At 35.6% G+C, this 24510-nt stretch overlaps 2 protein-coding genes across 4 annotated transcripts; one reads left to right on the forward strand and one right to left on the reverse strand.

Moving 5' to 3' along the window:
• The first annotated feature begins 271 nt into the window (after positions 1 to 271).
• On the forward strand, positions 272 to 7505 carry jmjd8 (jumonji domain containing 8). 2 transcript variants are annotated; one of them, XM_079825778.1, is made up of 9 exons: positions 272 to 490; positions 574 to 663; positions 987 to 1035; positions 1120 to 1216; positions 2482 to 2550; positions 2642 to 2761; positions 2844 to 2911; positions 3027 to 3161; positions 7075 to 7505. In XM_079825778.1, the coding sequence occupies exons 1-9, from the start codon at positions 393 to 395 to the stop codon at positions 7153 to 7155; spliced, it is 807 nt and encodes a 268-aa protein (XP_079681904.1). In that variant the 5' UTR covers positions 272 to 392; the 3' UTR covers positions 7156 to 7505. The 2 variants fall into 2 exon arrangements, with proteins under 2 accessions (XP_079681904.1, XP_079681903.1); XM_079825777.1 differs by having other exon boundaries at positions 325 to 490; positions 987 to 1216; positions 7075 to 7237.
• amdhd2 (amidohydrolase domain containing 2) lies at positions 7426 to 23118 on the reverse strand. Of its 2 annotated transcripts, none has more exons than XM_079825756.1 (12): positions 22997 to 23118; positions 22090 to 22207; positions 21655 to 21791; positions 18313 to 18452; positions 17662 to 17716; positions 12271 to 12483; positions 12091 to 12179; positions 10587 to 10731; positions 10336 to 10443; positions 8508 to 8576; positions 8305 to 8406; positions 7426 to 7958 (listed from the first exon to the last, which is right to left on the reverse strand). In XM_079825756.1, exons 2-12 carry the CDS (start codon positions 22170 to 22172, stop codon positions 7885 to 7887), a joined length of 1215 nt encoding a protein of 404 aa, XP_079681882.1. In that variant the 5' UTR covers positions 22173 to 22207; positions 22997 to 23118; the 3' UTR covers positions 7426 to 7884. The 2 variants fall into 2 exon arrangements, with proteins under 2 accessions (XP_079681882.1, XP_079681883.1); XM_079825757.1 differs by having other exon boundaries at positions 23012 to 23088.
• Between the last annotated feature and the right edge of the window lie 1392 nt (positions 23119 to 24510).

The raw sequence follows: 24510 nt of genomic DNA on the forward strand, positions 1-24510 counted from the left end.
AATCAATTAGGGATGGGAAGTAATTATAAAAAAACGTATTACAATATTTTTTTTTGTTTCGCGTTCAGTTCATCAAAACTCGTAAAGATGAGATTAAAATATTATTCCCCCAAAATCAAACTTTATTATTATTATTATTATTATTATTATTGAGTACATAATACAAAAACATATAAATAGAATAGTTAACAAATATTAATCATAAAATAAAATAAAAATCAGTTATTTTGAGACCCCGCCCACATCCCAGTGTGGCCTGCGCTGATTGGTCACTGACGCGTTGAAGCAGGAACAGAAACTAGTGTGATTTTGAAAGTGGTGAATCTGGCGGTGTTTAAACAGGTGCTATCATCATCATGTGTGTGTGTTCTCATGACAGGGAATAAAAAAACATGGATCAGATCCTCGGGGCTCTGTTACTGCTTCTCTTAGTGCAGTTACCGGCTTCATTTCATTGCACAGATGCCCCCAGTCTAGATGATGGAGGATGGTGAGAGATACATGGACAAACATTTCCTATGAAACAAGAGGACGTGTCTCTCAATACTTATCTAGGATTGTTTTGTCTTTCAGGGCACTGGATTCCAGTATGGAGGACGAAGGCGAATGCAACATTGAGATCAGAGATGTGAAGTCCATAACACACAGAGAGTTTATTAAAGAGTAAGAATAAATAACACACATACACATTTACAGTTAGTTAGTATACCGTAGTATAAGTCACAGTGTAATAGTCAAGTCACGTGTAAAACATGATTTCATTGCATTGTATCCTGGAAAACAGTTCTTATAATGATAATTGTAAGATATAATAGTAAGAAGAACAAGAATAATATCATTGTAAGATCAAATATGTATAAACATTAATATAACTTGATGTTACAAATTGTAATGTTGGCTTGATTAAACATGGATGGATGGATCGATCATTATACCATTAAAAGATATTGCATAAAATAATTTGTTTGTTTTGTTTTTTTTGGCAGGTATGCTTATGCAAAACCAGTTATACTCCGAGGACTAACAGATAACACCGTAAGAAATGTAGTTATACTGTATATCAGGTGTTTATTCCTCTTATTGATCAATTCTTTACGGTGTTGTGTTTGGTTGTTTCAGAAGTTTCGCTCCCTGTGTTCGAAATCTAATCTGGTGAGAGAGTACGGAGAGAAAAAGGTCCGACTCAGCACAGCCAATACACACTCGTACAGGAAAGGTAGACACATGCACACTTTCACAAACTTGTGTCTTTTCATGTGTATTTTCATAAGTTTCAGTGACACTTGATTATGATTTAAGATTTGACAAACATTTGTAAAAGTCTCATGAGCTACATTTTGAAGAAGAGAATTTGGGGAAAAATCCATCTATCCAGAAATGTGTTTAGTGTTCATATTATATGGTGCATATGCACTACCATTCAAAAGTTTGGAGACTTATTATTTTTATTTTTTATATTTTTTATTAGGAGTGCAAAACTTACAACATAGGGTGAACACAGAACATAACAACAAAACACAAAAACAACAATAAAACAGCAGTATTAATAACAGCAATGAAAAATATGCAGCAATGACAAATAAAATAGTAATAGAAGTATTTAAATAGTAATAGCATGTATAATAATAATGATAATAATATTTTGTGATGACGACAACAGTAATATCAGTAATAATAATGACAGTAATAATACAACAATGATATTAAAGATGGTGATAAGTTGTGTTGACGGCAACAGTAATATCAATAATAATAGATAACATTGATAATAATGATGATAACAGTAGTGGTACTCATACAAAAAATAAATAAATAAAAATGAGATACACTTTTTATAATAATAAAAAATAAAAAATGGTGACTATTTGTGTTTTGTGACAGAAAACAATAAAATCAATAATAATAACATTTATATCAATAATAATAGCAACAGTAATAACAGTAATAATAGTAATACTAAATATGGTTATGATGATAATATTTTGTATTGACAGTACAAGTGCAATACTAATATCAATAATAATATAATAATAATAACAATAGTAATAAAAACAATAGTAATGCTAAAGTTTGGAGACTTTAAAAAAAAAAAGTGTTATGTTGATGACCAAGGCTGCATTTATTTGATCAAAATGACAGGAAAACCATATTATTGGGAATATCATTACTTTTTAAAAGAACTGTTTTCTTTCTTAATTTATTCCTGTGATCAAAGCTGAATGTTCAGCATCATTACTCCAGTCTTCAGTGTCACATGATCCTTCAGAAATTGCTCTAATATGCTGGCTTGATGCTCAAGAAACATTTAATTTATTGTGGAAACTGAAATGGAAATATTGTGTTCATTTATAAATGCATTTACTTTAGTTTTTGATCACTTTAATGCATCTATTTAGAATAAAATGTCCTAATTTATTTTCTTTTTCAACTTTTAAATGATCGTGCAAGTGTTTTCAGGCGTATTTCTTTGTCTCTTAACAGTGGACGTGCGTTTTGAAGAGTTTGTGCAGTTCCTCTTGACCCCTCAGTCTGAAGACACCCTGGGCAGTGGTCAGTTCTCTCTCATTCTCTACTTACAAACTCTAAAGGTTTTCCCCACTGTACATGATTATTTAATTCTGTGTGTGCATGTTTATTTCAGATACGCTGTACTTCTTTGGGGACAATAACTTCACGGAGTGGCATTCTCTGTTTGAAGAGTATAAAGCGCCACCCTTTTCTCTTCCACTCATGCATCCTGCATATAGCTTCGGGATTGCTGGTATAGACATGCATACATACTCTCCAATCCAGCCAATTTGGGTTTTGGAGTGCACAAACACTCATTTTCACCTCTCCTGCAGGACCTGGTACTGGTGTCCCGTTTCACTGGCACGGCCCCGGCTACTCTGAAGTTATCTACGGCAGGAAGGTCTGTGGAGCTCTCGTACAAATGCGTTATTTACAGTGAAAGCGCAGATATAATCTTCACTAGCCATACGTTGCTGTGCTTCTGTATACAGATAATCTATCTTTGTGTTCTGCAGCGTTGGTTCCTGTACCCCCCTGACGAGGCCCCCGAGTTCCACCCCAACTACACCACTCTGTCCTGGGTCTCTCTGTCCTACCCAAACCTGGAGCTCCACCAGAGGCCCCTGGAGTGCACCATACGGCCCGGAGAGGTGAGGTTAACAAACTTTATAGTCCGTTTTACTTTTTGCACACTGTGCATTTTGAACCCGTTCACACTTGTCGTTCGGTTCGTTTGGTCCAGACCATAAAACAAAAACAAAACATATATATAGACCTGGGGCCCGTTCTTCGTACCTCGCTAACTCAGTTAGCTGGATTTGATTATTGACGATTTGGCATGATCTTGGATTGTTTGGTTCTTCGAAGCTCATCCTGGACTTGCTGTCATAGTAACAGGTCCGTTAGCTTAAACCTGCTCATGAGCAGGCTTATTTCATGTAAACAGGATTAGATTGCATCTTGAGGTGATACTTAAAATCTGTCCCAGCCACTGCTACTTTATTATAAGAGTGCATTACTGAACCAGGGGCAATAATAATAATTTTAAATAATAATATAAAAATGTTATATTGTATATGTATATGAGAATGTATAATGTTGTGTATAATACTATAGACACAGCCACTTGATTGAGCAATTTATTTGTGATGGAATAATTACTTTATATAATTTTGTTTTTATTGGTTTACACACATGTTGTACAGTTACTCTGAGCCGTGCATTAAGCGATGACAGATATTAAGGGAGTGGCTTGATGCAGCGCAAGAGAGGATAATTTGATCTTGACCCATAAGAAACTTAAATACTGTCACGTTACAAATCTGCTTCAAATTTAATTAAAAATTAAATTACAACATTGAAATAAAAATGTAAAGGGTGTACAAATACTGTATAAAATCGTGAATATAAATAATTGGTAATCATGTAAAAAAAAAAAAAAACATTTATCATTTATCTATTATAACTTATGTTGGTCGTTTCCTTATAAAGGTTAAGAAATTTGTGGGGTTTTTTTGTGTAATTTGTCAAGTTTTTATTTTTTATTTTTTATTTGTCAAGTTTTTTGCCAGGTGGCTTTTTAATTATATGATGTCATTACGTTGCTCTCTTGACGCCAGCCAATCGCTGCATTGCTGATCGGAGTATCGATGCATCTGCCCTCTTCAGGGAAAAAAAGAACGCTCAGTAATCTTAGATCATTTAATCCAGATATTTTAATCCAATCCGCAAATTCGTTTGAAGAACCAAATTAGCCAGAGATCAGTTATCACGATTAAAAGATCTGGGATCTGTCAAATCATCTTAGATGTATTAAGCGAGGTACGAAGAACGGGCCCCTGGTCCGCTTAGCGTTCACACTGGCATTTTTAACAGCGAACCTAAAGTTACCGAACCAAAGGCATAGGGATATGGTTACAACCTGATTGGTCGGCTTTTATGACGTATATTTCACGACAGAGCTTTTACCGAACATTCAAAACGATGCATGTCATTTTTTTGACTGTACTAAAGCACAAAAACACAAATAATATGTTTACTGATATTTAGGAAACATGCTAAGTTCACATAGTTGTTTTTCTCAAGCGGCAACCTCCCGCAGTTTCTCTTAAAGCCAATACGGAAGTGACTTAAACTGCAATTCGTCGTCTGGCCACTAGGGCTCCAGAAGGGAGCAGAATCTCATTGAGCCCCATGTTAAAATGCCCAACTTTACAGCAGATTAAAACATGTTTACAGTCTGGTACAAATTGTGGTTTTGGTCTATACGGCTAATTTTGCCCTTCATGACAACTGTGAGGGGGGTGAATTTTTTTATAACCCATTAATTTACATTATATAAAGCATTAAAGTTCTGCATAATTAAGGGCGTGGCCACATTGAGTGACAGATGGATAGCCATTTATCTGCTGACTGTCAGTCATCGCGTCACTTCAGCTCCGCCCACGTCCCGCCTCTTTGCCCATTTTCTGTTATCCGGGAATGATGCACTGCCAAGATGGCAACGGCCAGCTCGACCCTACTTTACTCTTCAAAACTGCTCTTCAGAATCCTATGGGTGACGTAACGGACACTACGCCCATATTTTTTTTACAGTCTATGTTTTTTCTGAAAAACAGAGCTAAAGCCAGTTATTTTACGCCCAGTCGTCCCAATGACGGCTTACGATTAGCAGGTTTCTGCGCGTTCGGTCTTTTCAGCGGGGCAAAGTAATTTAATTCCAATTTACTTTTATTTGACTCCATTTTATCATGACCTCGAATTTAGGTTAGAATGCCGATTGGTTATTTGGTCATTTGTATAATAGTTTAACTACACATTTGATTATTATGTTATTATATGTTTAACCCTTTGTTAAAAAAATTATACCCGTTCATTTAGATTCCGATAACACTTTTGAGTCTCGCACCGGCCGGGTTCACAATCTCTCAAACTCATCAGTCTTGGTCACTAGACCGAGGCGATTAACTGAGATTTTAGACGCCCGTGCTCCACGTTGATCATTTTAGAATACTTTAATTCAGTCCCCTTAGACCTGAATTCACTTAATAAATGCAAGACTATAAATCCGGGTGATCACTTGTATGTCATATATATCGTCCAGCCCTAAAACTTAGTTTTTGTCAGTGTTTATTTGAAAACTTCAAATTAGGCAGCATATAAGATGGTAAATATTTGAGTTGTCAATACAATATAAAAATACAATATACAATATATAGGGTATGATTTTACCCCAAACATTTCTGCAAATCCACGTTTCACTGCCTGGAGTCCCGTTTCTTTGAATAGCAGTGATCCATTTGCTTCTCTTTTCTGTAGCTTTTCTGCAGTCTATAAAAATATACCTCAGATTTCTTCTCAAATCGGTTTGTACAGTCGATCTCAAAGCTCTTTCACGTTTTAGATGTGTTTTTCGCAACATTCACACTGAAAACCAATGCTGCCATTCAAGCGTATACAGTATATAATGTAACAGTTAGGAGTCAGTGAGTGGTGTAAAGTGTAGTGAATGCATGTAAGGGTAATGTGCTGTAGTAGTGTTGGATGTACCAAAGAAACAAGTTTAAAGGAAACCAAACGCAAACGAAATCAAGTCCAATCGGCAGCCCTCCTGGCCTTTTCAACATGCTCCTTTTAACAAGGCCAGACAGGAAGTTAGCAACAGGTGTGCTGAATGAAACCACCCGAAAACAGCCACTTGAGAGGGCGGAGCCAGCCAACCATCCACCTCAGCCTGGGGAAAACCCCACATAACACAGGAGTCGTCACAGTGGCTCTGAGGCTCCGCCTTCTTTGACGTTGAAATCTTCTCTGGTTCATTTCTCCCATTTAGTCCGCAAGCCGCTTTAGAGGAAAAATTGAAGTTGTAAGTCTAAATGAGAGACTTTTTCATGTTTTAATACTGTAAAGCTGTTTGCCATAAAGCAATCTGTTGTATAAAGTACTATTTAAATAAACATGACTTAACTGGAGTGCCGAATTGCAGAGCTCACGCAAACATCCACAATGCTATGATCGGATGCTTTCTTAACTGCTGTTTTCTCACGGTTACTTCTTGTTAATTTTGTTATGGAGAGGGAAAAGCATAGCACATATTTACAAATCTAAACGCCGCTCTCAGCAGTGCGGATGGCGTCGGGATGTTCATTAATGGTGTATTGCTGCTTTTTGATAGTGGTACTCACTGCAGAGTCAAATAACATTCAGCTCTTCCTCTTTAGAGCTCCAATGGGGAGGAGGGATAGAGTTGTGGGTAGGGTCAGGGTGTGGTTGGATATTCTAGCTCCACCCATTAGGCACAAATTACATTCGCCCCCTCCTCTCTGGAGTTCTAGAGGGGAGGAGCTACATATACGCTCCACCCATTTGCTCTGCAGTGAGCAGCCTCTCGCTTTTTTGGTATTTAAGTTTTTATTTTATTCTTTTTTCCCTAAGTGAAGAATGTAAAAGAACTCTGCTGCTTATACATCGGGGACTTTACACACTTGACTACTAGGCACTAAGTAAGAGCTGAAGTAATCAAAATCACCTATTCCAGACATTAAACCGAGTGTTTTTGTGCAGGTGCTGTATTTTCCAGATCGCTGGTGGCATGCAACTCTAAATCTGGACACCAGTGTCTTCATCTCAACTTTTCTGGGTTAAAGACTCATGTGAAAAGACACACACACACACACACGATTTCTGTTTGACTTGAAGGACCAATCAAAGGATTCAGTTGCTCAGAGGACCAGCAGTTTGACAAAGTCAAGCTATCCGTCTGTTGATTTTATGAAAAAAATATTTATAAATGTGAGATTATTGAACAAATTTTTGTAAATGCGTTTGAAATAAAGTTGTGTTTTAGCGACATTTGGGTTTTAAAGTTGAAACAGCATTGAAAGTTGAAACAAGCATTGAAACAGAAGATTGATTGCGGTAGTAAGTTGGATATCTTTATTACATCTATCATAGATGCATCTTTCACATTCACAAAAAATAAAACATTTTATCTGAAAAAGAAACATTATAATGAAAAAACATGATAAAACCTTTCAAATGCAAACATTGGAACAGAACATTGGAATCAAGTTTGATTGGAAGCATTGAAATGTGTAGGTTATTACTGAAATACCCTTGAGATTATTAGTTAGATTTGTGTCTGAGATCCTGCACTTTACACACAGAAAAAGGATTTTGTCTCATTTAGAAATGCCCCCATATTTCATTCAGCTACAGTACATGAGCGCGAGTGTCATCATATAACAGTGCTTGTATAAATCCGATAGTTTTTAATATTCAGAGATTAATCAATTCACAAGTCTTTTTGGTTATCCAAGTCCAAAGAGTGAAGGAAAAAAAAAACTCAGGCAGAAGACAGTCCTCCAGATGATGTCACTTCCTCCAGACCTGCTGTCCAGCAATGTAGGTTTCCCTGACTGTCAGTGTGTCATCAAGTACTATAAAATCTACAAAACAACCAACATAAACTACGGGCATTTCATATTAAAGTCAGCATGAAATCCGTTTCACTCGGATATACATCACAATTGGGATTTTCTTTATTTCTTCCATTTCCTGTCGACTTTAATAAAAACACTATTGAGAACACATCATCTATCCAGTGGCCACTGTAATGCATTTACCTCTAATCACCAGTAAAGCAACTAGATCTTTATACATTCTAGAATCTGTTTCTCTACCAAAGACGATCACATCTGATGACATAGGTCACACTGAATGCCACACTACAGCTTTGCATAAGGTCTACAAAAGTTAAACGAATGACTGAAAATCAATCCTGAAAGTTCATACCTGCATCTGTGTCATACTCCAGCGTTCCCTTCCTGTGACTGACACCCAGCAGCTGAGCAGGATGCAGCGATGCCGCCTCTAATGCGGCTTCGACAGTACAACCTACACACATCAGAAACAAAAACCCTATATGACACACACACACACACACACACACACACACACTACGAGTGATGAACACGCCACACTTGATACACACTGACCTGAGACCTCTCTGAAGTGTCTCACACACATGTCCATGGTCGCAATGCTGCCACTCAATGTTGTAGTGCCTGAAATCATGAATGAATGAGTAAAATACACTTTAATATCTCCAAAGGGACATTTGTCTTGAACTACAATCATTATATGAATAAGACAGGTAAATATTAATACCTTGTAAAGCATTTCTCAATAAAAATCATATTCCATAAAAAGAAAATAAGAAAACATCAGAAAATTATTCTGTATAAAGCATTATACAACATAATACAGACACATTAAATATATAACCCTACAGCAAATACATATATCTTCCAAAATACTATGCAAGTGTTTATTTCTAAATAAATTAAAGGGTTAGTTCACCCAAAAATGAAAATTCTGTCATTAATTACTTACCCTCATGTCGTTCGACACCCGTCAGACCTCCGTTCATCTTCGGAACACAAATGAAGATATTTTAGTTAAAATCTGATGGCTCTGAAAGGCCTCCATTGGCTCAATGGCACGGTTCACTCTCAAGACCCTTAAAAGGTACTAAAGACGTCGTTACAAAGTCCATCTCACTACAGTGGTTCTACAATAACTTTATGAATCGGCGACAATAGTTTTTGTGCGCAAAAAAACCCTAAATAACGACTTATATAGTGATGACGATTTCAAAACACGGCATCATGAAGCTTCGAAGCGTTATGAATCAGTGAGCCGAATCATGATTCGGATCGCGTGTCAAACCCCCAAACTGCTTAAATTTAGCGATTCAAACCACTGATTCGACTCACTGATTCATAACGCTTCGAAGCTTCATGAGGCCGTGTTTTGAAATCGTCATCACTATGCAAGTCGTTATTTAGGGTTTTTTTGCGCACAAAAACTATTGTCGCCGATTCATAAAGTTATTGTAGAACCACTGTAGTGAGATGGACTTTGTAACGACGTCTTTAGTACCTTTTAAGGGTCTTGAGAGTGAACCGTACCATTGAGCCAATGGAGACCTTTCAGAGCCATCAGATTTCAACTAAAATATCTTCATTTCTGTTCCGAAGATGAACAGAGGTCTGACGGGTGTCGAACGACATGAGGGTAAGTAATTAATGACAGAATTTTCATTTTTGGGTGAACTAACCCTTTAATACTCTTATTCAGAAAGGATGCATTAAACTGATCAAAAGTGACAGTAAAGACACTTATAATGTTGCAAAAGATTTCTATTATAAATAAAGTCTGTTGAATTTTCTATTCATCAAAAAAAATTTATCACAGTTTACACAAAAATTAAAGAATCATATCAGAATGATTTCTGAAGGATCGTGTGACACTGAAGACTGGAGTAATGATGCTGAACATTCAGTTTTGCCATCACAGGAACAACTTACATTTTAACATATATTAAAATGGAAAACAGCTATTTTAAATTGTAATAACATTTCACAATATTACTGTTTTTTTTTATTCAATAAATGGTGCTTTCATGAGAATAAGAGACAAAAAAAATCTTACAGACAACAATCTTTACAACATTAGTGTATATATATTACATCTGCACCTTGTCATTCAGTATTTTAAATGATGTATAAGTAAATATATAAACAATCCCAGCAAATAATTACACCCTTATGAAAAATACCCAGATCAACAGCCGTATTTTACTCTTTGGAAACTTTTTGTTTAGTGTTTGAAATGCCTTCACCTGCCGAATCGAATTTATTAAAAAAAAATAGTGAACAGAAAATCCATTTTAACAGTCAAACTAACAGTCAACCTACAATATGCCCAAACGATACACACAAATGACACATAGAATGAAGGCAGGGAGAATATGATGCAGACCTGCGACATATGCGTGAAGCCCCTGGATGTCGATCTGCTGCTGCCCGAGTGTGTGTCGGCCAGGAGGGAGACCCATCGCCGTCACGGCGTCAGTGACCAACACCAACCCTGCCACACACAAACACAAGCTCAATTCTTACACACAAATTAACCTGAGAGAGATGCATTTCATTCAAATGTATGCACGCAATGTATTATATGTTCAGTATTCTGCACCGATTTGTGGTTGTGTGTTGTTTGTGTATTAATACCTGTGGGATGAGCTCTGTGGGCAATGCGCAGCGCTGCAGGGTGTGTGTGTATCCCATCTGCGATCATACCGTAGTAAACCGTCCGACCTGGTGGAATACGATCACTTGTAAGCAATCCCACAATGCCTGGGTCCCGGTGATGAAACTATAACAAAACAAAATGTTAAATACCTGGTGTGTTGGTATGCATGTTTGTGTTTATAGATTATTAAATCGATTTGTTTGCATGGTAACATTTTGTATTAGGAATATAGTTTTTCATCGTATATGTGTGTATGCAAATTAGGGGTGTAACGGTACACAAAACTGACGGTTCGGTATGTACCTCGGTTTTGAAGTCACGGTTCGGTACAGCAGTTTTACAAAATTGCTTTTTATTTATTTTAATTAAACAGTGGTTTACAGAAAGAAAAAAAAAGTGTCTGTCCTCAAATTAATTAAATTATAACTAAAAATGTATTGAAGATAATGCTGTAAACTATATAGGGAGCCCTTACTTGCACATTAATATTAAAGGTTAACAACAGAGCCCAAACTATTAGCCTAAATTCAGTTGTTGCTATTTTTTTAAGTATAATAATCAACACTCAAATAACATAGTACGCAAACATGTAAACTTCTCATTAGGCAGTTTTTGCAATAACTTCTAAAACTAATTATAAAATAGTTTTCTCTCCAATTCTTTGTTGAAATATAATCATTTATACAGTGTCTTTCATTTTCATGACAGGTTTATTTAAACATACATGAAATAATTAAGACATCACTAACAGGTTAAGTAGAATATAATGAATATATAGGCTAATATAATGAATATATAGGCTAATATAGTGCATATATTTAGGGAAAGAGTTGATTTCTCTAGTGAATACAATTCTGTGGACACTGAATGACTGCCTGAGGTAAATGTGATGCTAACGTTACATGACATTGTTTAGTTTACAAGCAGTTATATTGACGTCTTTCCGCCGTTGAAACACTGATTGAGCGATTACGCCACATATATACATGACAGTAAGTTGTAACGTTAATGTATCCTCAACATACCTTCAGATGTTCATTCATGTTTATTCTTTAGGAAGAGATGATTGATCGCGTTCACACAGATGATCGCGTTCACACAGATGATCGCGTTCACACAGATGATCTCGTTCACACAGATGATCTCGTTCACACGCACGTGGCCGCTTGAACTGTGATCAGTGACAGAGATCAGTCACGGCACATTAAAGAGCGTCAAAACGGCATTTATCGTTTGAATTCCGTGATAAAATGGACTGAATACTTAAGATGTTCGTGTGGGAACTCGGATTGAAGTGTGTTCCGCGCTTAAAACAAGCCGACTGTTAACTGTTAAAGACTGTATTCGGAAACCGTTCGGTACACACGTGCACCGAACCAAAAGCCCTGTACCGAAACGGTTCGGTACGAAAACGTGTACCGTTACACCCCTAATGCAAATAACAGAATGTGCTTATGTATGTGCATTGTGTGTGATACTAACAGGCAACATGGCATTGAATAAGTGTGTAATGAACGTGGCTCCATTCTGCACAGCCTCTTCGGCCTGAGAGAGATCAGCCATAGAATGACCTGGACAGAGAAGCAGTTTGGAAATGCTCAACCTGTAGGAAATTTTTTAGTAAAAATAAAGCCTGAGAAAACCTGTTACATACGTACGCACCCAATGACACCGTTATGCCCCTTCCTGACAGTTCACGGATTGCAGCCGCGCTATTGGCCAGTTCTGGTGCAAGTGTTACCATTGCGACATTGTCCAGGTGGCCATAGGTTTCCATCAAGTCGGTCACACCCCCGGCTTTAAAAGTGCGGAGGAACTTCGGGGGGTGGGCGCCTCTCTTCTCTTCACTGATGAACGGCCCCTCCAGGTGAATACCTGATACAAACAGGAGGAAAAATGGAAAACATAAACTAATTTTGCAGTAAAAAAAAATCTAAATAAAAGAAACGTTCTGATGCTATTCTTTGTTTTAGCATAATTAACATTATTTTATAGTTTTTATTACTATTTTGAATTAGTTTTAATTTTTTTTAAATTCTGTTTTAATTTTAGTTAAAGCTGCAGTATGTAATATAGACAGCTAGTGGTTAAAAGGGCTAATGCAGTCCAAATTCTAAATATTGAAGAGTGTTTCTCCCGCCCCCTCCTCCTCAGACTCGCTCACGCGGGGTTGCTTGATTGAGGACACGTAACAGGAACCAACACAATTGACAATAGAAAACGACAAGCCTTAAAGGGATAGTTCACTCAAAAATGAAAATTAGCCCATGATCTACTCACCCTCAAGCCATCCTAGGTGTGTATGACATTCTTCTTTCAGACGAATACAATCGGAGTTATATTAAAAATGTCCTGGCTCTTCCAAGCTTTATAATGGCAGTGAATGAATGTCTCGTTTATGAAGTCCATAAAAGTACATCTATCCATCAATTAACTGCTCCACACGGCTCCGGGGTTAATAAAGGAAGCGAAGCGATGCGTTTGTGTAAGAAGAATATCCATATTTAAAACTTAATAAAGTAAAATATCTAGCTTATGCCTTTATTACACCCCCCCCCCCCCCCGGAGCCGTGTTGAGCAGTTATATGATGGATGGATGCACTTTTATAATGGATAGATGCACTTTTATGATGGATAGATGCACTTTTATGATGGATAGATGCACTTTTATAATGATAGATGCACTTTTATAATGGATAGATGCAGTTTTATGATGGATAGATGCACTTTTATGATGGATAGATGCACTTTTATAATGGATGGATGCACTTTTATAATGGATGGATGCACTTTTATAATGGATAGATGCACTTTTATAACGGATAGATGCACTTTTATGATGGATAGATGCACTTTTATAATGGATGGATGCACTTTTATAATGGATAGATGCACTTTTATAACGGATAGATGCACTTTTATAATGGATGGATGCACATTTATAATGGATAGATGCACTTTTATAATGGATGGATGCACTTTTATAATGATAGATGCACTTTTATAATGGATAGATGCACTTTTATGATGGATAGATGCACTTTTATAATGGATAGATGCACTTTTATGATGGATAGATGCACTTTTATAATGGATAGATGCACTTTTATAATGATTGATGCACTTTTATAATGGATAGATGCACTTTTATGATGGATAGATGCACTTTTATAATGATAGATGCCCTTTTATAATGGATAGATGCACTTTTATGATGGATAGATGCACTTTTATATAGATAGATGCACTTTTATAATGGATAGATGCACTTTTATAATGATAGATGCACTTTTATAATGATAGATGCACTTTTATAATGGATAGATGCAGTTTTATGATGGATAGATGTACTTTTATGAAGGATAGATGCACTTTTATAATGGATAGATGCACTTTTATGATGGATAGATGCACTTTTATAATGGATAGATGCAGTTTTATGATGGATAGATGTACTTTTATGAAGGATAGATGCACTTTTATAATGGATAGATGCACTTTTATGATGGATAGATGCACTTTTATAATGGATAGATGCACTTTTATGATGGATAGATGCACTTTTATAATGATAGATGCACTTTTATAATGGATAGATGCACTTTTATAATGGATAGATGCACTTTTATGATGGATAGATGCACTTTTATAATGATAGATGCACTTTTATAATGGATAGTGCACTTTTATAATGATAGATGCCCTTTTATAATGGATAGATGCACTTTTATGATGGATAGATGCACTTTTATATAGATAGATGCACTTTTATAATGGATAGATGCACTTTTATAATGATAGATGCACTTTTATAATGGATAGATGCAGTTTTATGATGGATAGATGTACTTTTATGAAGGATAGATGCACTTTTATAATGGATAGATGCACTTTTATAATGATAGATGCACTTTTATAATGATAGATGCACTTTTATAATGGATAGATGCACTTTTATAATGATAGATGCAGTTTTATAATGGATAGATGCACTTTTATGATGGATAGATGCACTTTTATAATGATAAGATGCACTTTTATAATGGATAGATGCACTTTTATAATGATAGATGCAGTTTTATAATGGATAGATGCACTTTTATGATGGATAGATGCACTTTTATATAGATAGATGCACTTTTATAATGATAGATGCACTTTTATAATGGATAGATGCAGTTTTATGATGGATAGATGTACTTTTATGAAGGATAGATGCACTTTTATAATGGATAGATGCACTTTTATGATGGATAGATGCACTTTTATAATGGATAGATGCACTTTTATAATGATTGATGCACTTTTATAATGATAGATGCACTTTTATAATGATAGATGCCCTTTTATAATGGATAGATGCACTTTTATGATGGATAGATGCACTTTTATATAGATAGATGCACTTTTATAATGGATAGATGCACTTTTATAATGATAGATGCACTTTTACAATGGATAGATGCAGTTTTATGATGGATAGATGTACTTTTATGAAGGATAGATGCACTTTTATAATGATAGATGCACTTTTATAATGATAGATGCACTTTTATAATGATAGATGCACTTTTATAATGGATAGATGCACTTTTATGATGGATAGATGCACTTTTATAATGGATAGATGCACTTTTATAATGATAGATGCACTTTTATAATGATAGATGCACTTTTATAATGATAGATGCACTTTTATAATGATAGATGCACTTTTATAATGATAGATGCACTTTTATAATGATAGATGCACTTTTATAATGATAGATGCACTTTTATAATGGATAGATGCACTTTTATGATGGATAGATGCACTTTTATAATGGATAGATGCACTTTTATAATGATTGATGCACTTTTATAATGATAGATGCACTTTTATAATGATAGATGCCCTTTTATAATGGATAGATGCACTTTTATAATGATTGATGCACTTTTATAATGATAGATGCACTTTTATAATGATAGATGCCCTTTTATAATGGATAGATGCACTTTTATAATGATAGATGCACTTTTATGATGGATAGATGCACTTTTATATAGATAGATGCACTTTTATAATGGATAGATGCACTTTTATAATGATAGATGCACTTTTATAATGGATAGATGCAGTTTTATGATGGATAGATGTACTTTTATGAAGGATAGATGCACTTTTATAATGATAGATGCACTTTTATAATGATAGATGCACTTTTATAATGATAGATGCACTTTTATAATGATAGATGCAGTTTTATAATGGATAGATGCACTTTTATGATGGATAGATGCACTTTTATAATGATAGATGCACTTTTATAATGGATAGATGCACTTTTATAATGATAGATGCACTTTTATAATGATAGATGCAGTTTTATAATGGATAGATGCACTTTTATGATGGATAGATGCACTTTTATAATGATAGATGCACTTTTATAATGGATAGATGCACTTTTATAATGATAGATGCACTTTTATAATGGATAGATGCACTTTTATGATGGATAGATGCACTTTTATAATGATAGATGCACTTTTATAATGGATAGATGCACTTTTATAATGATAGATGCACTTTTATAATGGATAGATGCACTTTTATAATGATAGATGCTCTTTTATAATGGATAGATGCAGTTTTATGATGGATAGATGCACTTTTATAATGGATAGATGCACTTTTATAATGGATAGATGCACTTTTATAATGATAGATGCACTTTTATAATGGATAGATGCACTTTTATAATGGATAGATGCACTTTTATAATGGATAGATGCACTTTTATAATGGATAGATGCACTTTTATAATGATAGATGCACTTTTATAATGGATAGATGCACTTTTATAATGGATAGATGCACTTTTATGATGGATAGATGCACTTTTATAATGGATAGATGCACTTTTATAATGGATAGATGCACTTTTATGATGGATAGATGCACTTTTATAATGGATAGATGCACTTTTATAATGATAGATGCACTTTTATAATGGATAGATGCACTTTTATAATGGATAGATGCACTTTTATGATGGATAGATGCACTTTTATAATGGATAGATGCACTTTTATAATGATAGATGCACTTTTATAATGGATAGATGCACTTTTATAATGGATAGATGCACTTTTATGATGGATAGATGCACTTTTATGGACTTCAAAAACGGAGAAACAATTCACTGTCATTATAAAGCTTGGAGAAGCCAGGACATTTTTAATATACCTTTGACTTTATTTTTTATGAAAGAACGATGTCATATACACCTAGGATAACTTGAGGGTGAGTAAATCATGGGGTAATTTTCATTTTTGGGTAAACTAACCCTTTAACCTGTAAGCTGATCAGCTAATGTATACGTTTGGCAATTTTGTATTGGTCGGGTAGAATCTGTGATCTCTGACCCGGTTCATTTGCTGGCTTCCATGGCTGAAATATGCTGTGTTTTTCACCAACTGGCATGCTATTGGGTAAATTGGCAGTGGGTGGAATCACACAGACCAAAACAAAAAAAAACTTTTTTGAACGCACATTTCAAAGCAGAATAATTGACTGTAGTTTTATTTTTCTGCGAAAGGTGAATAGCGTGTTTCCTAAATATCTGCAAACATATTATAGTATTTTTATGCTTTATTATGCTTTATCTTAAGGCACACCTTAAGAAAAAAATTAGCTTGAACAAAACTGAAAATCATTATCAAGACCTTTGTCTCAAAATATATTCAATAATTTGAACAATTCTCATTTGCTACTTAAATCTACAAGATTTGAAAAAACATCAAATATTAGATCAAATTAGCGCAGAATCAACTTTGTTGCCCGCGATCGTGTCACGGAATAGCCAAATTTCCATGAAAAGTGGATGTTTTTGAAAGTGCTGCTGCAAGTTTTTGTGCCATCTAGTGGTTTAGAGGGGGAAAAAAAAATCAAAGGAGCCTTTAGTCCTGTTACCTTACCTTACCTTACCTTACCCAACAGTAAAAAAAATAAATGCATACAGCACCTTTAAAGATTTAGAAATTTTACTAGGTCTGTGTGCACCTTACCTAAAACTCCTGCCCCTTCAGGCCCTCCATCTTGTACCCTGAGCTCAGGAATGACCTGTGGAGAGAAAGACATCGACGTTACTAATGCTAAATATATGCAAACCCCGCCACTGTTCCTCTTTAAGTGCGATGTGTGATGAGCATTGAACTCAAATCAAATCACACGATGCATTTTCATACTAGTCACTTCATAAAAACAACAAACACTACCGTTCAAAAGTTTGGGGTCAGCAAGATTTTTTTGTTGTTTTTGGATTTATTCAATTGATCAAAAATGACAGTAAAGACATTTATAATGTTATAAAAGATTGATATTAAAATTGATAATAATCAGACATGTTTTTTGAGCATCAAATCATCATATCAGAATGATTTCTGAAGGATCATGTGACACTGAAGTAATTATGCTGACAATTCAGCTTTGATCACAGGAATAAATTACATTTTACAATATATCACAATAGAAAACGGTTATTTTTAATTGTAATAATATTTCATAATATTACTGTGTATTTGTTAAAATAAATGAAGCCTTGCTGAGCACAAGAGACTTGAATAAACCCTGAAGGAAAATGAACAGCGATGCATTTGTGGGTGCGATTGAGCATCTGAGAGACTAATGAAGAGCAGTGATTGGTGCATAGGTTGTACCTTATGGTATATGTCCGGTGGAGATGTGACGAGAGTGGGGCAAAAGGAAGTGACGCCCTGCTCTAGAATCTTTTTGGCCACCACAGCCGCGCCCCCTCTGATGTCACTACTGGCCTGGGAGAAGTCGATGCCATATCCACCTATGAGTGTGAAGAGGGGAGGAGCTTAGCATTATAAGATATCCTCTCAGAAACTGAAGCCTCCGCGCCTCGATCGCCCCCCGGTGGCCGGTCCCAGTACAGCTCCTAAACCCCACCCCTCCATGTATTAGAATGGACGCGAGATACACTAAACAATTAAATTACACTTCAAATAATTGCTAAAGATGGTTTCTGTCATTTTAGGCAGTTTTTATCACGATGTCATTTCAAGTGTTCATTTTTTAAATAAGTTTAGTTTTAGTGAGTTATTTGATGCTATAAAAACGGGGGGTGTGACGTCATGATTGACAGCTGAGATTGACGGCTTCTCTGAGTGAAGTTGTCACTGAGGCACTAACAGACTTTTTGGGGGATTTTTGGGAGGATTTTTGGTTACAACACAGCGATTTTTACTCAAACTGGTGAACGTACACATGTTGTGTACTTCTACATTAGTCTTAAGCCTTGTTTATACTCGACGCGTCCGCAAGAGCGCGAGGGTGCGCGCGGCAAAAAAAAAAGACGTCAACGCGGAGTGGACGGTCGTGCGCGTTCGTGTGCGTTGGGTGCGCAAGACCCCATTTCGCCTGGCGGTGTGCAGCACATTTTTTGTAAAAGCGCGCGCTACTCCGGATCCGAAGATGAACGAGTTCTAGGCGAATCTAGCCGAGCATGACGTCTCAGCACACCGGCACCCAGTTTGCACTGTAAGATTACAAATTTATACATGTTATATCTAGGTTCCGTTGTAATAGAATATAACTGAAAACATTATCTATATTTGTGTTTTACATTTTGAAGTAAACTTGAGGAAATTCTAAGGAGATTACGTCAGGCTGTGTAAGTGGTTGAGACATTAAGTCTTTTGTCTTTATGCACTTCCTGACTATTTATCATGACAAGCTTAGAGCAACACTGCTTGAGTGATTGGATTAGCATCTATGCATTTGAATGACACTGTTATGCTGATTGAATTACGGCTGATGAGACAGGAATGTTTGGGGTGTGTCCCTATTTTCCTATGTCTCCTCCCCTGCTGTATAATCTCTCCCCCTGAAATGTAGACAGGGCTCCAGACTAACTTTTTTCACTAGGAGCACAGTGGCCCCCAACTGAAAATTTTAGGGGCACAACCAGAAATTTTAGGGGCGCACACCGTAAATCAACATGCTAACCAAATCTACTAATGTCCACTGTATTAGGGATCGGTATCGTTAAGGTTTTAATGGTATTACTACTCTTACCGATACTGCTTATCGATCCGGTACTTTAACAGTATTCTTACCGGTTCTTTTTATTATACTTTATATATTTTTTTTATAAAAATAAAAAAAACATAATTAAGAACATAATTAACATGGCTTTATAATCTGAAAAGTAAAATATCTATAGCAAAAGAAACCGCAAAGTTTGAACAAAAATATAAAACATCTATTTGTAAATGGACCAGTGTGCAGGCATTCGGAAGGTCTGCTAACATTAATATTACTTAGAAAGATCAAACCTACAAAGAAATCTAATAAAGCAATGAAATGTAAAATAACACTGCATAGTTTTCACTGTATAAATTGATAGATTAATGCTTATAAAAGCTAAAGTTATTAATTCAAGAGATGTGAATATTTTCTATTTGCCTTTTGTTCGATTCGAATTAATGGCTCAATCGTCAGCAGGTTTATTAGACGCTGCCCCTTTAAGACCGATCGAATGTAGAACGAATAATATCATATTCTCCTATTTCTCCAAACTATTTACGCCCATTTAAGATATAAACTGTTAAAATAACTACTCTCCAATCCGGTCATTTTGACACCGGCTATTTGTTGTTTATTTGATGGTTTAGACGCGCACACGAAGCCTAAAATATAAAGTGCAAATCGGTCAATTTCGCAGCACACACACATAAGCCGCCTTGAAGTTGGAAACAGCGTCTCTTGCGCGGATTATTGTGCATTTAATAGCTCTTTATGATCAAACACATCCCGCAGTTTAGCAATAGTAGAGACTGCAGTTTACAACAATCACTGAATCTGACGTTTAGTTTAGGTTTAAGGAGAAATGACAGCGCAGCTGAGAAGGGAAGGATGAGCTCGACGGAACACGGCTATAGGAATAGTTTTACCTCATATCATCTTTTTATAATTCTTGAAAGCCAAAATCGAAAATAAAATTAGATTAATATCACAGCACATCCCTAAAGTTTAAGAAGACTAAACTTTTGTGTAGTTCTCTTGGCCATCCTCACTCATTAGCTGACGGTGGTGTTGTGTTCGCTGGAGCTCCACGTGACAGAGCTCGCTCTCTCTCTCTCTTCTGGATTGCGAATGGCAAAAATGCATCACGGGCAAATGGTTTAATATTATCTCATAAAGAAACGGCTGGCAAAGATAGAATTTGCCAAATATAACGTCTATCAATTATAATTAGTAAGTGTATTTTCTTAATTTCTCCAGTACCGACAGGCAAATTTACTGGTCGCACACGTGCGACTGGATGTAAAATTCAGTCGCACACTCTCAAATTTTAGTCGCAAAATGCGACCATTTAGTCGCACTCTGGAGCCCTGGTAGATAACTTGCATTGTTTTGTACAGTTAAGTTAGACTGTTTTCGGACGACCTGCAGCACAGAGAGTTCTCATTAAAAGAATAACTTCTGTTTGATCCCGAAGTCTCCTGGTCTTCATCTTCTGAGTTTCCTACACTTAAGAAGATAAAAGTTCACAACAGCACATACAAATGAGGTGCTAATATTTACAAAATGAGTCTACAAAAGCAGAAATAAGCCCTTTTAAATAACGATCCATGTTTAATAAAAAAAAATTCACGAAACTAAATGAAAATGCTTAGTGAAATTAGGAAATATTTAAGAGATTTTTTATTTAGTTGTATACATGTGTGCATATATTTTGTTCTCATGTCACAAGTAATATCAAGGTTTACTGAGTTTTACATGATTCTTTTGTAGTGTGGTTTTTGGTGAAGTGTACCAAAATAAATATCACCTGAGTACATTAGCCCACTTCTTCTCTATGCTCTTTCCTGATGGTTTATAAAACAATTACTCCGAGTCGCCCTCTGTCGTTTCAAAGATTAGCACAACGGGGAAGGAGCGCGCGCAGTCAGCGGAGGTATAAACAAGGCTTTATGCTGGTTGGAAAATCTTCTGCATGTGTACTGTATGCATGTATATGTGTCGTTTACCATTAATCTGTACATCTATGAATCCAGGTGCAATGATTTTACTCTCGCAGTCAACTTTGTGATCCGCAAAACCCTCCTCTTCGAAGAACAGCTTCTCGGGGTTCAGAATCTTGCCCTCGCGAACCCACAGGTCTTCCCTGCAAACACAGATTTCCCCTCAAAATCACTGCAAAACGTCCACAGATTCCATCTAGAAGTCTATGCTCGTGATGTTATAATCAGCTTTTGAAACAAATGATTACATCGAGTATAATATAATGATACATTTACACTATCCAAAATATAACAGTGTTTACAGAGATTATAAATGCCCCTTTTAGGCTCAAATATGTGAGAAGACAATTATAAGCAAAGACAATTATAATTGTCAAAATTATAGTTATAATTGTAAGCAAATTAGGGGTTTGTAGACAATATTTTAAATATGTTACGTACCATTGCAGTCTGTGGTCCTTCAGGATCCTACAGTTCACAAACTGTGTGATCGGGGCATCCGAAACACTCTTATTGGACGGCATCTCTCCCGAAATCCCACCCCTACACTTGAAACACCCTATGAAGAGAATCAGAAATGTAAGGTCTTTAAAGTGTATATACCCACATGAAAAAATACTATAGTATATTATAGTAAAATTACTCTAGTAAATACTATAGTGTTTTTGAACAGTACTATAGTAAATATACAACAGTAAATTAACAAAGTGTAGTAAATACTATAATATACTACAATTTACTGTAGTATCTTTACTATAGTATGGTTCAAAAACACTATAGTATTTACTAGAGTAATTTTACTATAATATACTATAATAATATACTATAGTATTTTTTCATGTGCGTATATATATATATATATATATATATATATATATATATATATATATATATATATATATATATATATATATATATATATATAATGACCTAAGAACCTATAGAATTATGTATGTTTATAATAACTGTGATGTATTATTAAAAGAGTTGAACTCCATAAAACACAATGAACCAACAATCATTGCCCTTTTGAACGCATTTTATCTGTTTTTATGACACAATATTTAACTTTGAACGGTCTAACAGTTTTTCCTGTGTTTTTCTACCATGTTTATATGGACTACCAGATCTGTCAACAGTTGCATTGTGATTATTATTATTATTTCTGATTATTATACATAAATGGCACCGATGTTAAAGCATCAAGCGGTGCTTTTGATACTGTTTCAGCAGACGGTAAACAAACACACACCGGAAGAACCGACCGAGCTCTTCATTCATCATCTTACGGATACAGGGACATGATGACACGCATATGACCATCGGCTGTAGTTTCATAAACACTTACCGTTAATTCACATACTTTTACTATGATTTCGTCCGCGCGCTTGTGTTCAGTAGGAAGTCCGTGAGCCCAGTGTGTCACGCGCGCTGTCAGCTGATGAGGAGGCGTGGCGAAAGTGCACGCGCCTAGAACCGCAAATATACACAAATAATATTTAGTTAGTTGTCGTGTATTTGTTTCATATATGACACATATTGTTTCATAATCGATTTATTTAAATTTAGTGCAAATCAATTAATAGATGTGGTATAATGGCACGTTTACTGTAGGCTATTCTTTTCAAAACCGTGTCAATAACAGCTGGTTTTCTTTGACAGCCTATTTTTGGAAAATAAAGGTGAAAATGTTTTGTAACCAACTCGATTTGTCTACAAATGTAAAGAGAGAGCTATTAAACAATAGCTCAATATCTAATAATAAGCCAAATCAAATAAAGGCCAACTGTAGTATGTGCCAAACTTATCCAAAATGACAACAGAGAGCCTTTCATTCACTTGTGTGGGTTTGTAAGCCACTGACACTAATAATATCAAGCACAGGTTACTGTATCGCACCCACTCTGTGTGCAGTGAGGCTACTCGTTGTATTTTTGTGTGTGTGTTGGGTTATTAATATCAAAGGACAGATTTGAGTTGCTGGCTTTACCCTCAGACACAAGCCGCTCACACCTGCGTCATTACTGTTGGGAACAGCCCTGTAGGGCGAAACACACGTTTTCATTTCCCTTGGACCTCTAACCTATGTCAGACAGCATGGTTCTCACATTCACAACACCACTCATTAAGAAAAACAGAGCAAACAAACTCTCTTCATTACTAAAACAACATATCAGAGTATTTGAGGTTATTGAGGTTATGCTGTTGTTGTCTTGAAGTTTGTTAAAAGTGCCTTGAACAGGCGATTATTAGATAAAATCTATTTTCCATTTTAGAGTGATATATGTTTATGCACACTGGAGTCCTAGACAGATGCTTAATGAAACACATTTACATTTTACATTTAGTCATTTAGCAGACGCTTTTATCCAAAGCGACTTACAAATGAGGGCAATAGAAGCAACTAGAGCAGTCAAGGGCAACAATATGCAAGTGCTGTAACAAGCTAATGTATGAGCATTGTTGGTAAATATTGCAACAATATTTTGAGCATTTCTTTATGTAATAATAATCAACGGGTTAAAATTAAAGAGGAAAAAAGAGGGTAAAAATTAACCAAGGGTTAAAATTAGGAGGAACAAATTTAAAAAGAGGGTAAAAATTAAACAAGGGTTAAAATTAGGAGGATTTTAATAAAAGAGGGTAAAAATTAACCAAGGGTTAAAATTAGGAGGAAAAATTAAATAAAAAAGAGGGTAAAAATTAACCAAGGGGTTAAATTGGGAGGACATTTTTATTTTTAAAGAGGGTAAAAATTAACCAAGGGTTAAACTGAGCAAAAAAGAAAAACATCGCACCACACCTGTCCCTAACTTTACCCTTAAACTTACCCACACCATCACACCTGTCCCTAACTTTACC

The sequence above is a fragment of the Gobio gobio genome, assembly GCF_949357685.1.
Source record: "Gobio gobio genome assembly, chromosome: 1".
In the NCBI taxonomy this organism is placed as follows: domain Eukaryota; kingdom Metazoa; phylum Chordata; class Actinopteri; order Cypriniformes; family Gobionidae; genus Gobio; species Gobio gobio.